Source organism: Monosiga brevicollis, genomic scaffold (assembly GCF_000002865.3).
Source record: "Monosiga brevicollis MX1 MONBRscaffold_51 genomic scaffold, whole genome shotgun sequence".
Classification (NCBI taxonomy): domain Eukaryota; class Choanoflagellata; order Craspedida; family Salpingoecidae; genus Monosiga; species Monosiga brevicollis.
Window position 1 is genome coordinate 86,337 of NW_001865088.1, and position 13,345 is coordinate 99,681.

The 13,345-nt window shown below is 54.4% G+C and overlaps 2 protein-coding genes across 2 annotated transcripts in view; one reads left to right on the plus strand and one right to left on the minus strand.

The window, feature by feature from the left end:
• MONBRDRAFT_30429 (uncharacterized protein) overlaps nucleotides 1–2,047 on the plus strand; it is a gene marked incomplete at both ends in the record, with an annotated part of 4,795 nt that extends 2,748 nt beyond the window's left edge. Inside the window, 5 exons of the mRNA XM_001750873.1 lie at nucleotides 83–935; nucleotides 1,016–1,189; nucleotides 1,271–1,642; nucleotides 1,733–1,878; nucleotides 1,945–2,047. Of these exons, the coding sequence (XP_001750925.1) occupies nucleotides 83–935; nucleotides 1,016–1,189; nucleotides 1,271–1,642; nucleotides 1,733–1,878; nucleotides 1,945–2,047 (1,648 nt within the window). The remainder of the gene's footprint in view (nucleotides 1–82; nucleotides 936–1,015; nucleotides 1,190–1,270; nucleotides 1,643–1,732; nucleotides 1,879–1,944) is intronic.
• A 7,647-nt stretch (nucleotides 2,048–9,694) lies between these two features.
• On the minus strand, nucleotides 9,695–12,520 carry MONBRDRAFT_12989 (uncharacterized protein; the record flags this gene model as incomplete). The annotated part of the gene is made up of 3 exons (XM_001750885.1): nucleotides 9,695–9,904; nucleotides 11,192–11,305; nucleotides 12,395–12,520. 3 exons carry the CDS (start codon nucleotides 12,518–12,520, stop codon nucleotides 9,695–9,697), a joined length of 450 nt encoding a protein of 149 aa, XP_001750937.1.
• Nucleotides 12,521–13,345: the final 825 nt, after the last annotated feature.

The following is a 13,345-nucleotide window of genomic DNA, read 5'->3' on the forward strand; positions in this document are numbered from 1 at the left end:
AGGTGGACCAGGTGGCAGCACTGGCAGAGCTACTGCACCAACACTTTCCGGCCCTCTTGATCTTTTTGCACCCTGAGCACAGTGCATTGGGTGTACACCTCCGCAAAGTACTTGGCCCCGACCTTCCAGCCAGTCTGATCTTGGAGGCCATGACCGAAGTGGACCAAGTGTTGACGCTCTCCTGCCTGGGTCAGCTTGAGCTCCATTACAACCAAAACCACAAGGTGTACAAAGCTCGTGCAGCGCTGCCAAATCGGCCTGAGCAAGAACAGGATTTGGCTGTCAAGGAGTATGCATTTGCCCAGCAACACAAGCAAAATCAGTGTCGTACGTTTCTGCGCGAGCTTCGCGCCATGCGCCAGCTTGAGCATCCAAACATCGTTCCAGTCCTCGGTGCGCTTGTGGGCGTGCATGATGGCCACCCAAGCGCCTATCTGGTGCAGCCGTGGTGTACACAGGGGGATCTGCAGCAGTGGCTCGGCAAGGCGCGGCATCTGGCCGCCTCGACCGTCGTTGCGAGTTTGATGACGCAGCTGCGCATGGCCCTGGCGTTTATGCATAGCAAGGGCCTGGTGCATCGGGATGTCAAGCTGAGCAATGTGATGCTGGACGGTGACGAGGACCAACCTGTTGTGCGGCTCGGCGATTTCGACATTGCCAAGGCGGCTGCCGAAGCCACCATGCTGCCATGCACAGCCACTGCGTCGTCGGGCACGACTGGCTATGTAGCACCGGAGGTGCTTTTCGGCCAGGGTCGAGTGGGGGCGCGTTCGGCACAGGATGCCTTTTCCTTTGGCTGTGTGCTATACAACACCTACATGTTTCCACAGACGGTGCCACCTGCTCGTTTACCCACGGACCAGCTTGCCGATCAATGCACATGGGATGCAGGGGCAGGAGGTGCAGAATGCAGTTTTCCGCACTTGGCGGCTGAGGTGAGTAATATCGCAATATCCCTTGAGCGACAACTGAGCACCGCTTTGATTGTGATTTGCTTTGCTGACCTTTGCTGCAGATGTGCAATTCGACGAGCGAGTTGTACAAGGAAACACGGGCCTTGCTTGCAACAGATCCAAAGCAGCGGCCAAGTCTCTTCAGCGCCGGGCAAAGAGTGCAGCGACCTGTCACGACTCAAGCTGTTGGACCAGCCATTGACGTTTTACGCGACGCACCCGAGCTCATCCCAGAGGTGCGTTGCTTGCCGACATAGTCATATTTACATTATTTTTATCTTGACAAGCTGACTGATTTGACCCCATTGTGTACCAAGGTGGTTGAGCTGCTACAGCAGCTGAGTGCTGACGGGCGAGGGCCAAGCAACATTGCAGTGCGGCGGGTGGAGCGTGTGCAGAACCCCGTGCTGTGGGAACGGTACAGCGCCAAGCGATGGGAGATGCTGCACCGCATTACAAGTCAGGAGCACTATGATCAACTTCATACGGCCACAGTAGATGCGCTCTCGGGCTGTCCAGCTTTGCTTCGAAATACACCCTGTCAAGAGCGCTTGTTGCTTCACGGCATCGCCCCTGACACAATGTTGCGCGACAAGATTGTGCGCCTGGGCTTTGACTATCGTTTCGCTGGTCGCAGCTCAGGCCACAATTATGGACTTGGTGTTTACTTGGCCGATCATCCCGGCAAGGTGTGGTGATACTGTTGATTTGCAGGGTGATACGTGCGTGTCCTTACATTTTTTTTTTGGCGCTGTGTGTCTACTGGAACCTGGGTGTAGAGTCACCAATATGCGACGTGCGGAGCAAACGGCGAGCGCATGCTCATTATTACGCGAGCTCTGTTGGGCCGTGCCTATGTCCATCCTTCGCCTCCTTTCAGAGCGCTAGCTCCCCCGCTGCTGCCCGATGCACCCAACAACGAGCGGTATGTCAATCAAGATTCGAGTCCTGTCTCACAGTTTGATGGGACTCATGTTTGGTTGTCTTGCAGATTTGATTCTGTCATTGCTACACCGCAAGTTACGTTTCGCGAGGTGATAATGTTCGACAACGCCCAGATTTACCCCGAACTAGTCGTCTACTACACTGCCTAGATGTTTTCGTTGAGATCCTTTGTCGTGCAGTCAAACCTGCTCTCCCAGGCACTTGTACTGCTTTTGCACACATCCAGCGTCGTTCACCACAAGGCCTCCTCGTTGGGAATACCCAAAGGTGGTTTGACTTTGCTTGCACATCCACGCACATCCTTTGAATGTGGGAAGGCGCACAAGTCAACCTCGCGCGTGTTTCAAGTACTTTGCCATGTCTAATCCGCCTTTGACTATCGTCGTCTCTTCTTGCTGTGATACCTGTGCTTGGACACGCGTTGCACTTTCCCTGTCCTTGGAACCGAGAGCGATTCCGCAGCTATTTCAACGGTGCACCTGGTCTGGTCATTGTGAATACGTTCCAACCGCAGCTGGTAGAATTGACCTGCAGACAGCAAAAAATGTCTTGCTCCTTCCCGACAAACGCCCCCGAAACCCCTGGAAAAAGGTTTCGTCTCGACTGCGTCTCGAGTCGTTGAGGTATCACGGCGTACCTCAACCGTGTGTTGGAAGCAGCGATGAAAATCAGGATTGCAAAAATTCTGCGAGACCAACGGGTGTCGACACGGTGCTCCGGTGATTGCCTGAACGGCTCATGCTGATGATGATGATGATGATGCCACGACACTCCACCTCGCCCGAGGAGCAGAAACCAGGCGCAAGTGAAAAAAAATAAAATAAAATAAAAAAAAAAAGCAAGAAGAAGGACATGAAGCACAGTCATTGAGCGCGCGCCTCGCACTCGTCTGACCAACTTTTCGTTGACGCGTTGCCATGAGCTTAAATCCGGCTCGCTCGCCGTCAGGAATGGTCGCTCGCATCCGGGCAGGGGATAAGATTGATATGACTGGAGAGGCAGTTAGCCAAACGGGCTTGTAACGTCATGGCAAGCATCGAGGCAGTACACGTTGTACGTTCAAGCCCCAGTTTTACAGCGCCTTGGAAGCTGCTCGTAACAGGCGAGCTGTCATGCCAGGCAAAGGGGCAGTCCACGTTGGTACGGACACAAGCTTGACGGCGCTTTGGAACATTTGCTTGTAAGACTGTTGTTGTTTTGACTTTTTCTCCGAAAATAAAAAATTAAAAAAGAAGAAAAAAGGTGTAAACGTGTGTGTGTGTGTGTGTTCTTCGCATTTTTCTCGTTCTTTGGCTTTTGGCATTTGCCTTTGACTTCTTCTTCTTCTTCCCCTCTTTGGCATCGGTCTCGATCTCGATATCAGCTGACTTGACGTGTCTTGCTTTGTGTGTGTGTGTGTGTGACGACTGATCGCTTGTGCTTGGTACGCTTTCCTGGTTGGGGCCTTGGGGCGACGCCAGAACGTTTTGATTGAAAGCACTGCTGCCATTTTTTTTGCTTTCAACTGAAGTTGGCCTCACTGATCTCGCCTCACGTGCGGTTGGGCAACCAAGTCCACCGGTCCTCGCAACCAAGTTATTTGTCTCGAGGTGAGTCGTTTGTTGCACCAGACAGAGAAGAGCAAGGAGCCCGCTGACCGGCTGCCGTTTTGGAAACGGCGCGCGCCTGTCGAATCCCAGTCCGAATTCTGGGTTGTCAGACGAGTTGTACTTGGAGGGGGCTCATGAGATTGATGATGGATAGAGAAGCAAGCAAAGCGGTTTGAAGCGGATGGTGAATAGAGAGAGATACCGTTACCATGAGTGATGATGGAGAGCAGCTGTACAGGGCGTGTGATTCATCAGATCCACAAAAGGCGCTGCAGCTGCTGACCAGTTGGGACCAACAACGCATTCGAGATGCTGCCCAATACAAAAATAAGGTGGTACGTATGCTGTTTGGTATGATGTTGTGTGATATTGGTTACACTTTGAATATGTCACTGGATGGGGTGACGTTATGGTATAACATGGGACATATACTGCATGTTTGCATCATCCCACAGCTTGGCTTTACACCACTGCACAGGGCCTGCCAATACGGTCATGTCAAGGTGGTGGAGATGCTGTTGAAGCACGGTGCTGATGCTGAAGCCAAGGAGATCGTCAGTACAGTACCTCCCTCTTCCCCCCTTTAACCCCCCTATGCTGGTGCACCTGTACCCCATGATGATGCTGATGATGATGATGCTGTACCTGTACGTCATGCTGATGCATCATCCCACAGACTGGCTATACACCACTGCACTATGCCTGCCGTAAGGGTGATGTCAAGGTGGTGGAGATGCTGTTGAAGCACGGTGCTGATACTGAAGCCAAGAACAACGTCAGTACAGTACCTCCCTCTTCTCCCCTTTACCCCTCTATGATGGTGCACCCGTACCCCATGATGATGATGATGATGATGATGATGCTGTACCTGTACGTCATGCTGATGCATCATCCCACAGTGGGGCGAAACACCACTGCACATGGCCTGCGATAACGGTCATGTCAAGGTGGTGGAGATGCTGTTGAAGCACGGTGCTGATGCTAAAGCCAAGAACAACGTCAGTACAGTACCTCCCTCTTCCCCCCTTTACCCACCATGATGGTGCACCCGTACCCCATGATGATGATGATGATGCTGCTGTACCTGTACGTCATGCTGATGCATCATCCCACAGAATGGCAGTACACCACTGCACTGGGCCTGCCTTTACGGTCATGTCAAGGTGGTGGAGATGCTGTTGAAGCACGGTGCTGATACTGAAGCCAAGAACGACGTCAGTACAGCACCTCCCTCTTCCCCCCCTTGACCCATCTGGCTGCTGCTCCTGCTCCCCTGCCCCGTCGCCTTTGCCCCCGTCCCTCCTCTCCGCTACACCCTGCCCATCCGTGCGTGCCCGTTCTCCACCCCTGGCTCCTTTGCTTCTTTCCCGCTATCCCTCTTCTTCCCCCGTTTTGCGTCCGCCCGTTGTCGGTGCTCCCCGCGCCCCACTTGTCTCTTCCGCCTGCCGTTTTCGCTCTCCCCTTTTTCTGATCCATCCCCAACCCCTTGCCATCACGCCTCTGCCTCCCTCGCTCGCCCAAGCGGCTCTCGGTGACCGCGCCTTGACTTTTGCCCCCGGCACACGCGCCTTTTCCTTTTTTTTTTTTTCCTCTCTCCAAGCGCGCCTCCGTTCGGACCCCTGCTACCTGCCCGCACCATTTGCACACCACTCGCGCGTCTGGCGTCTTCGGCCCACTTCAAAGCATTGTCACCTCGCCTGTGTTATATCAAAGCAAATGCACGTCGCCCAACTCAGCCCTCACGTCGCTGTCCACCTCACACGCTCCAATCACATGTCCTCAGGATGGCGAAACACCCCTTGATGTCGGACATAGATATGGCGACAAGCTGGAGCCCGTGTTTGCTGCCCACGAGGCTCGCCTACCACAACCACCCGCACCACTCGCTCCGCCTACGCCGGCACCGCCTTCCGCCTGGCTACCACCTCTGCCCACCACCCCCACCCTCGAGGTGAGCCTGCTCCCCGATCTTGTTTTCCCAATGCATTTATTGCCCCAATCCCCACGGCCTCATGCAACCTAATCACGACCAATGGCACCCCACAACCCTTCATTAGACCACGGCCTCTGTTGTGGTGGCGGTCGACACTTGGCTCAGGCCACTCCTGCCGGAGCGCACCACCACCCATCCCCTCCCCCACCTCGATGCCTTTATCAGCGGTGCCGCCAAACAAAACCCCAATCTTGCAACGGCGGTTGCGGACATCCAGATGACCATCGATGAAGCGCCACCAGAGTTTCCTGCCATGGACTGGGCTGCCTTCCGGGCGACCACCACCCAGGCCCTCGGCGCGCTCGACCAGGCACTGGCAGCACCCCAAGCGTTGAACAACCGCTTGAAGCAATTGGACCCCAACACTGACAACCTAGAATCAGTGCTGCAAGAGCTGCACGGTGTCACTGCTGGTTTTGAGCTGCAGCCGGTGCTTCTGGAGCTTCAGACCGTGCTGGCAGCATGCCCAGCTCCACCCACCACGCCAGTGAACGCGCCCAAGACACCACCTGCCGACCTAGCGGCAGCCCTGAGCAAAGTCATCGTTCTGAGCGGCGTGGAACCCAAGCGTCAGGAGCTGCTCACCAGCGCCAACAGCAACCTCAAGCGCCTCGTGCTGGCCTTGATTGAGGCCCTGGGCGCCGTGGCAAAAGCGGGAACCACCGACACAATTCATCGCGTGGACACACTAGAGCAGTGTGCGCAAGGCTTGGATGTGAGTGCACCACCTCCAGCCGAGGCATTGCCCGAGGCCTGGGAGGAGCTGTGCCAAGCCCACGAAAAGCTGAGCTTGCCCGAGCAGAACGGCCTGGAGCAGCTGATAACATGGAGAGTCGAGCACGACTATGAGCATCAAGATTGGTATCTGGCGTTTGCGCTTCACGAGGCGCAAGCCCTGGTGCAGCAGTTGCAAGACATGATCGACTGGCAAGCCACGACGCTGTCCGTGCTGACTTCATGCGAAGAGTATGCAAGCGGCATCACGCAGAGCAGCGCAGATCAAGTAGTATCCATTCATGAGGAGGTGGCCAAGCTGCAGAAGAACATCCAGACAACCACGGCATTCTTGCCCTTGGCTCCAGATGAGATGCGAGCTGGCCTCGAGACTCGATTGCAAACTATGAAGGAGCGCTTGGTCATTTTGCAGCAACAACTATCGGATCAAACACAGGTAGACCAGGTGGCGGCACTGGCAGAGCTGCTACACCAACACTTTCCAGCTCTTCTGGTCTTTTTGCACCCTGACCAGAGCGCGCTGGGAGCGCGGCTCCGCACAGTGCTTGGCCCCGACCTTCCAGCCAGTCTGATCTTGGAGGCCATGACCGAAGTAGACCAGGGTTTGACGCTCTCCGGCCTGGGCCAAGTGTCTCTCCAATACAACCAGAATCATAAGGTGTACAAAGCCCGCGCAGCACTGCCGAATCTTCCTGAGCAAGATTTGGCTGTCAAAGAGTATGCACTTGCTGAGCAACACAAGCAGGACCAGTGCCGTACATTCCTGCGCGAGCTTCGCGCCATGCGCCAGCTTAAGCACCCACACATCATCCCGGTCCTCGGCGCGCTCGTGGACGTACACAGTAGGCACCCAAGTGCCTATTTGGTGCAGCCATGGTGTGCACAGGGGGATCTGCAGCAGTGGCTCAGCAAGGCACGCCACATGGCCACCTCGACCGTGATTTCGAATCTGATGAATCAGCTGCGCACGGCCCTGGCGTTTATGCATAGCAAGGGCTTGGTGCATCGGGATGTCAAGCTGAGCAACATCATGTTGGACGGTGCAGAGGACCAACCTGTTGTGCGGCTCGGTGATTTTGACATTGCCAAGGCCGCCGCTGAAGCCACCATGCTACCATCTACGGCCACCGCATCGTCGGGCACGGCGGGCTATGTGGCACCCGAAGTGCTTTTTGGCCGGGGCCGAGTGGGGGCGCGTCCAGCACAGGATGCCTTTTCCTTTGGCTGTGTGCTATACAACACCTACATGTACCCACAAACGGTGCCGCCGGCTCAGTCGCGAACCGATGAGGTTGTGGGTCATTGCAGATGGAATTTCCAAGCGGGAGATGGTGCCTTTAGCTTTCCTCATTTGGCGGCCGAGGTCAGTCAATTATTATTTTTTTCTCTATGATTTTAAGACGCTCTGGTTGTCGTCGTCGTCGTCGTTGTCGTTGTAGTTGCTCATACCTGTGTTTCTGTGCAGATGTGCGACATAGTGGGCGATCTGTACAAGGAAACGCAAGCCTTGCTGGCAGCAGATCCGAAAGCAACGGCCAAGCCTTTTCAGCGCCGGGCAATTCGCAGAACGACCTGTCACGACCCAAGTTGTTGGGCCAGCCATTGATGTCTTGCGCGATGCGCCCGAGCTCATTTCAGAGGTGCGTTGCTTGTGATTTTTTTTCTCTCTCTTCCACGAATCGTCTGATTTGAACCTACTGGGTGGCTAGGTGGGTGAGCTACTGAAGCAGCTGAACACCGATGGGCGGGGGCCAGCGAATATCACAGTGCAACGAGTGGAGCGCGTGCACAACCCCGTGCTGTGGGAGCGCTACAGCGTCAAGCGACGCGAAATGTTGCATCGCATCAAAAGTCAGGAGCATTGCACCCAGATTCAAACGGCCACATCAGATGCGCCTTCGGGCTCTCCAGCTCTGCTTCGCGATACATCCTGTCAAGAGCGCCTGTTGCTCCACGGCATCGCCCCTGACACAATGTTGCGCGACAAAATTGTGCGCCTGGGCCTTGACTATCGCTTTGCTGGCAACAGTGCCGGCCACCGATTCGGTCTCGGTGTTTACTTGACGGACCATCCCGGCAAGGTAGGGCAGCACTGCGCTGGCTATCAATCTCGCCTGTTTACCCAAGTGCTGTGGTGCTGACGCAATGTGCTTACATGATCTCAGAGTCACCGGTACAGCAATACTGGATCCAACGGCGAACGAATGCTTGTCATCGCGCGAGCCCTGCTGGGTCATGCCTTTGTCCATCCATCACCTCCTTCTGGGGCGCTGGCGCCACCGCTCCTGCCCGCTGCGCCCAACAACGAGCGGTGCGTCGGACAAAATCGCCTGCCTATTGCATGTTGCCTTCAGCAGGGTACCTCTGTCCACCACCTGATCTGACTTGTTGCATTTGCCATTGAATTCTCTTTAGGTATGACTCGGTCGTCGCGACACCCTCTGGGGAATTCCACGAGGTGGTGGTGTTTAAGAATGCCCAAATGTATCCCGAGCTGGTTGTATACTACACGGCCAATTAGGATGAGCTGGACTAGTCGGTGGTCGTTCGCGTCCAATCCGCCGCTTTCCCACGCATATGGACACCCCGTTGCTTTTGCACACAATCAGCGTCATCTACCATGGGTCTTCCCACAGGAGCCCCTATGGAGCTGGTGCGACTTCATTTCCTGACTAACATACGCACCGAGACGAACTGAGGCGTGCCCTTCCTCTAGGGGGCACATGCGTCGACCCGTGTGCTTCGTGTACTTTGCAATGTCTTGGCAGACAGTCTTGTCTGATATGCTTGTGTTCGCCGTTGTTCGTTGTTGTTTGTTTGTTTGTTGTAACACCTCTTGGTCTGGTCACTGTGAATGCTTGCCGACCGCAGCTGGTTCAATTGACCTCGAGACACCACCAAATTTTTTGTTTCGTCCCGACGGACGTCTTTCGAACCTCGTTCAAAACGCCTCCTCAACACGACCCGCTTCCTCGCAAACCCAAACTGGCCTTTCACATACTCTGGAGCCTGACTGCTGGCTGTCTCTGAATAAACGGCATACCTTTCCATACATGGATCAGGAAATCAGCATGCTAATCTTCATGTTTTTGCTGCTGGGCAAGCCTCTGGAGCACAGGCTGAGCAGCTGGCTGAAGAAGCGGGGCAGGCTGGACACGTCCGACGACTATGCTGCATTTCGTCGAAAATCGACAACGTACCTGTATCGGCCAACGCTTGGGGTACGCCGCGACCCTTTGGATGTCGACGGTTGTAATTCATCGACTCTTGGCCGAGACGACCAGCGCCCTTGGCAGCCTAATCCACAATCAAGCTTGGCATTCTGGAGACACGGCCGAGCAAATGACCATGTGCAAACCAAGATGTCACCTCGACTGATGCATCGAGTGGACTCGCATCAATGGCATGCTTTGTTTGGACGAGATGGCAAAGCGCAGTATGGCCGAGTTGACAGCAACCCAAGAAGCATCGGAAGTTTGCTATATTCCAACAGTTGGAACCCGGTGACTGGCCTCTCGCCCGAGGCGAATCTTATTGTTGTTGTTGCTGCTGTTGTTGTTATTGTTGTTGTTGTTGTTGTTGTTGTTGTTGTTGTTGTTGTTGTTGTTGTTGTTGTTGTTGTTGTTGACGTGTGGTGTTTGTGTGCAGGTGTGCGAGGCGATGAGCGGTTTGTACAAGGAAACAAGGGCCTGCTTGCAAGAGATTTCAAGCAGCGCCCAACTCTCTTCAGCACCGGGCAGAGTGTGCAGCGCCCAAGTTGTTGGGCCAGTCATTGACGTTTTGTGCGACGCACCAGAGCTCGTGTCAGAGGTGCGTTGCTTGCTGATATCGTCATAATAATATTGTTCTTTTTATCTTGACAAGCCGACTCATTTGAATTTATTGTGTGACTTGGTGGCTGAACTGCAGCAGCAGCTGAGTGCTGACGGGCTCGGACCGGGTAACGTTGCAGTGCAGCGGGCGGCGCGTGTGCAAAACCCCCGTGCTGTGGGAACGGTACAACACCAAGCGACGGGAAATGCTGCATCGCCTCACAAGATAGGAGCACTATAATCGACTTGTAACCACCACCTCGGACGCGTTCTTGGGCTGTCCAGCTTTTCTTCGTGATACACCCTGTCAAGAGCGCCGGCTGCTTCACGCCTGAGCAATCGCTGCGCGATAAAATTGTGCGCCTGGGTCTCGACCATCGCTTTGCTGGTCGCCCGCGAGCCACCAGTTTGATTTCGGTGTTTACTTGGCCGACCATTTTTGGCAAGGTGGGGTTAGAAATTGCGACTGGTTTGATCGGAATGCGCCGCTGTTCTGATGCCAGATGCACTTTTGTGTATGACTTTAGAGTCAACATCAGTACACCTACGGTGGACTCGATGGCGAGTGCATGCTCGTTGTCACGCGAGTTTTGTTGAGTCATGCTCATGTCCATCAATCGCCTCCTTGTCTAGCACTGGCCCCACCGCTCTTGCCAGACGCACCCGACAATGAGCGGTGCGTTGGACAGACCCGACTTTGGCACGTTGCATGTTGTTTTTGAGCCGCGAGTACCTCTGGCTGGCTTTGGACTTGATATGTGCTTTTGCTACAGATATGATTCAGTGATCGCGACACGGCGTGGCGAATTTCACCATGTGGTCATCTACGACAATACCCAAATCTGTGGGACACTACACGACCCTTTAGGATGCTCGTGCCATGTGCTGTTTGTTGGCTTCACCTTCCTCGTCCCTGTCTGCTTGTGCTTGTCACCAGTCATGCAAGCACGCGCAGAGCCATGAATTGATCTGCACACAGATTTCAGTGGCGGTGGGGATCGGGCCGTTATCTGGCCACAGGCTCCAAGTTCGTGTACTTCTTGCCGAAATGGCAACTTGGCAACCCGCTTCAGTCTTGCGTCAAGCTGACAAATGTTGTGTGGTGTGCCGTGCACTTCTGCTGGCAGGGATAGCCGGGTCCTCATCTGGACCACTGACTCGTACCAACAACTGCATGAGCTGCACGGTCACAGTGATGGTGAGTGCAGCATCGGTCTTCCTCCGGCCGTTCGCCATGATGGACGAGGCCATGGACTCTTCCACTCTTTTGGGCCACTTCTGGTACATACTATTGTAGGTGTATCAGGACTAGCATGGCACCCCAAAGAGGCCATGTTGGCTTTTAATTTGGAAGTAAGCGAGATGGACAAGGCCATCCGCGTGTCTCTCTCTCTCTCTCTCTCTCTCTCTCTGTGTGTGTGTGTGTCTGTGTGTGTGTGTGTGTGTCTGTCTGTGTCTGTGTCTGTGTCTGTGTCTGTGTCTGTGTCTGTGTCTGTGTCTGTGTCTGTGTCTGTGTCTGTGTGTCTGTCTGTCTGTGTCTACGTATGTGTCTGCATCTCTCTCCGTGAGTCCCTCTTGTGACTGTGTCTGTGTACCTCTCTGTACCTCTCTGTGAGACTCTCTGTGAGTCCCTCAGTGCCACTGCCGCCGTTGTGCTGCTGTGTTGTTGAGTTCACACACTCACACACACACACACACACAGTGACTTCTTGTAATTTTGAAAATCCGGTATTTTCAATCTGGCCGAGCTTCAAGCGGCAGTGCAAAAGGGATTAATTTCGGGGTCGAGCTGTATGTCTCATTTTATGACCAGTCTACTCAGTTTTTGAAGCTGTATCGAGTGGTGCCGATTTTATTGTTGTAGCATTCGGCCTTTTGGTTATACATGTGTGTGCAGATTGGTGAACTGAGCGTGCCGAGCTTGACTGCTGCATGGAGAAGATGTAGCTGGGCTATTAGCCAACGGGATGAGAACATGGCCCGATACCGCGCTCAACCGTCTCATTGGGCATGATCTGTTGGATACACTTTGCTGTGACAATTGTCGGGACGGAAACAATCATGACCAAGTCGCGAAACAACATATTTAGCGATTGGAGGCTTCACAACAGGGGGCCTGGTCAAAAGCGGCAGGACGTACCAACAAATCACCACCACACTGTCGCCTTGTACTGCTGGAATGATACAGGACATGCCTTGGAGATGTCGTCAATCTCGTCTGCAGTTATGCAGCTTGCCTCGTTAAACCATTCATCAACTCCAAGTTAAGACTGATGCTCGTCAAGGGGGGCTCTCCTCCGGGTCGTGCCAGGATCGGACCCCAAAAATCAAATTCCTTTGCACTTGTGTAACCTTGGGCAGGCTCACCTTCTTCAGTGGGTAGTGGGGGATGAAGCGCATGTAAACTTGAGGTACCAGCTGCTTCACTCGAGGCTGGTGGCTGGCTGTCGCCGGATGTATTTCCGGGCTTGTGTCCGGCGTGGCAGCAGTCATTCCTCGTCACCAAAACGCCGAGGCATTGAAGTCTGGTCCTCTGCCTCGTCTGTGAATGTGTCATGCTCGTTGGCTCAAGTACTCAAGCCGTTTTGAACTTTTTCTGACCGAGAAAGACCTGTTGCTTGCCTCAAACGCTCAATCAGCCTGGCCTTATCGCCAAACACGCAAAGGCCTAGGCGACGACAAGCACCTCGAAGGCCCACGAGGGTAAGTGGATCAATATTCAGAGCTTGCATCCAATCCTTATTCTCGTTCATTGCTTTTGCTCGCGCGGGCTCGTTGTCGCGCCGGGAAGAGGTGACGGAGTGACGCTGGAGCAATTGAGAGAGAGAATCACCCTCACCCAAGAGGCCGTGTGGCCCACGAACCGGAACGCGTCGCTGGCTGTGTCGTACTGCTACATGAGTAAGATTCTAAACAAACATGGCCTGCAGTGATGCAAATGCTCTCGTGCTGCTCCTGTAGGCGTGCTTGGAGGACCGACACCTTGATTGCATTTTTGTTGGCCAAGGCACGAGCGGTACGCGGGGTAGTGTTTGCGGAGGCCGGCTGAGCGGGGGAAATATCGCACTGATGCGCTTGAGTTGCCCTTCCAGATGCAGGACTGGGCAGCGCAGAGCCAGGTGTTGAGGTAGGTGCGTTCAGCATAGAATCGATGTCTCTGGATTCAGCTGCTATGCCAGCATGTCGAAAGGCTCTAGCCATTCAATCCGGCCTTTGACGCTGTGCGTGAATGGCGACGTAAAGGACGTGAATCTCGTCGCCCACCGTCAACGAGCTGACTCAAGTGAGCCCGCAGCTCGTCTGCGCCCTGCACTATCA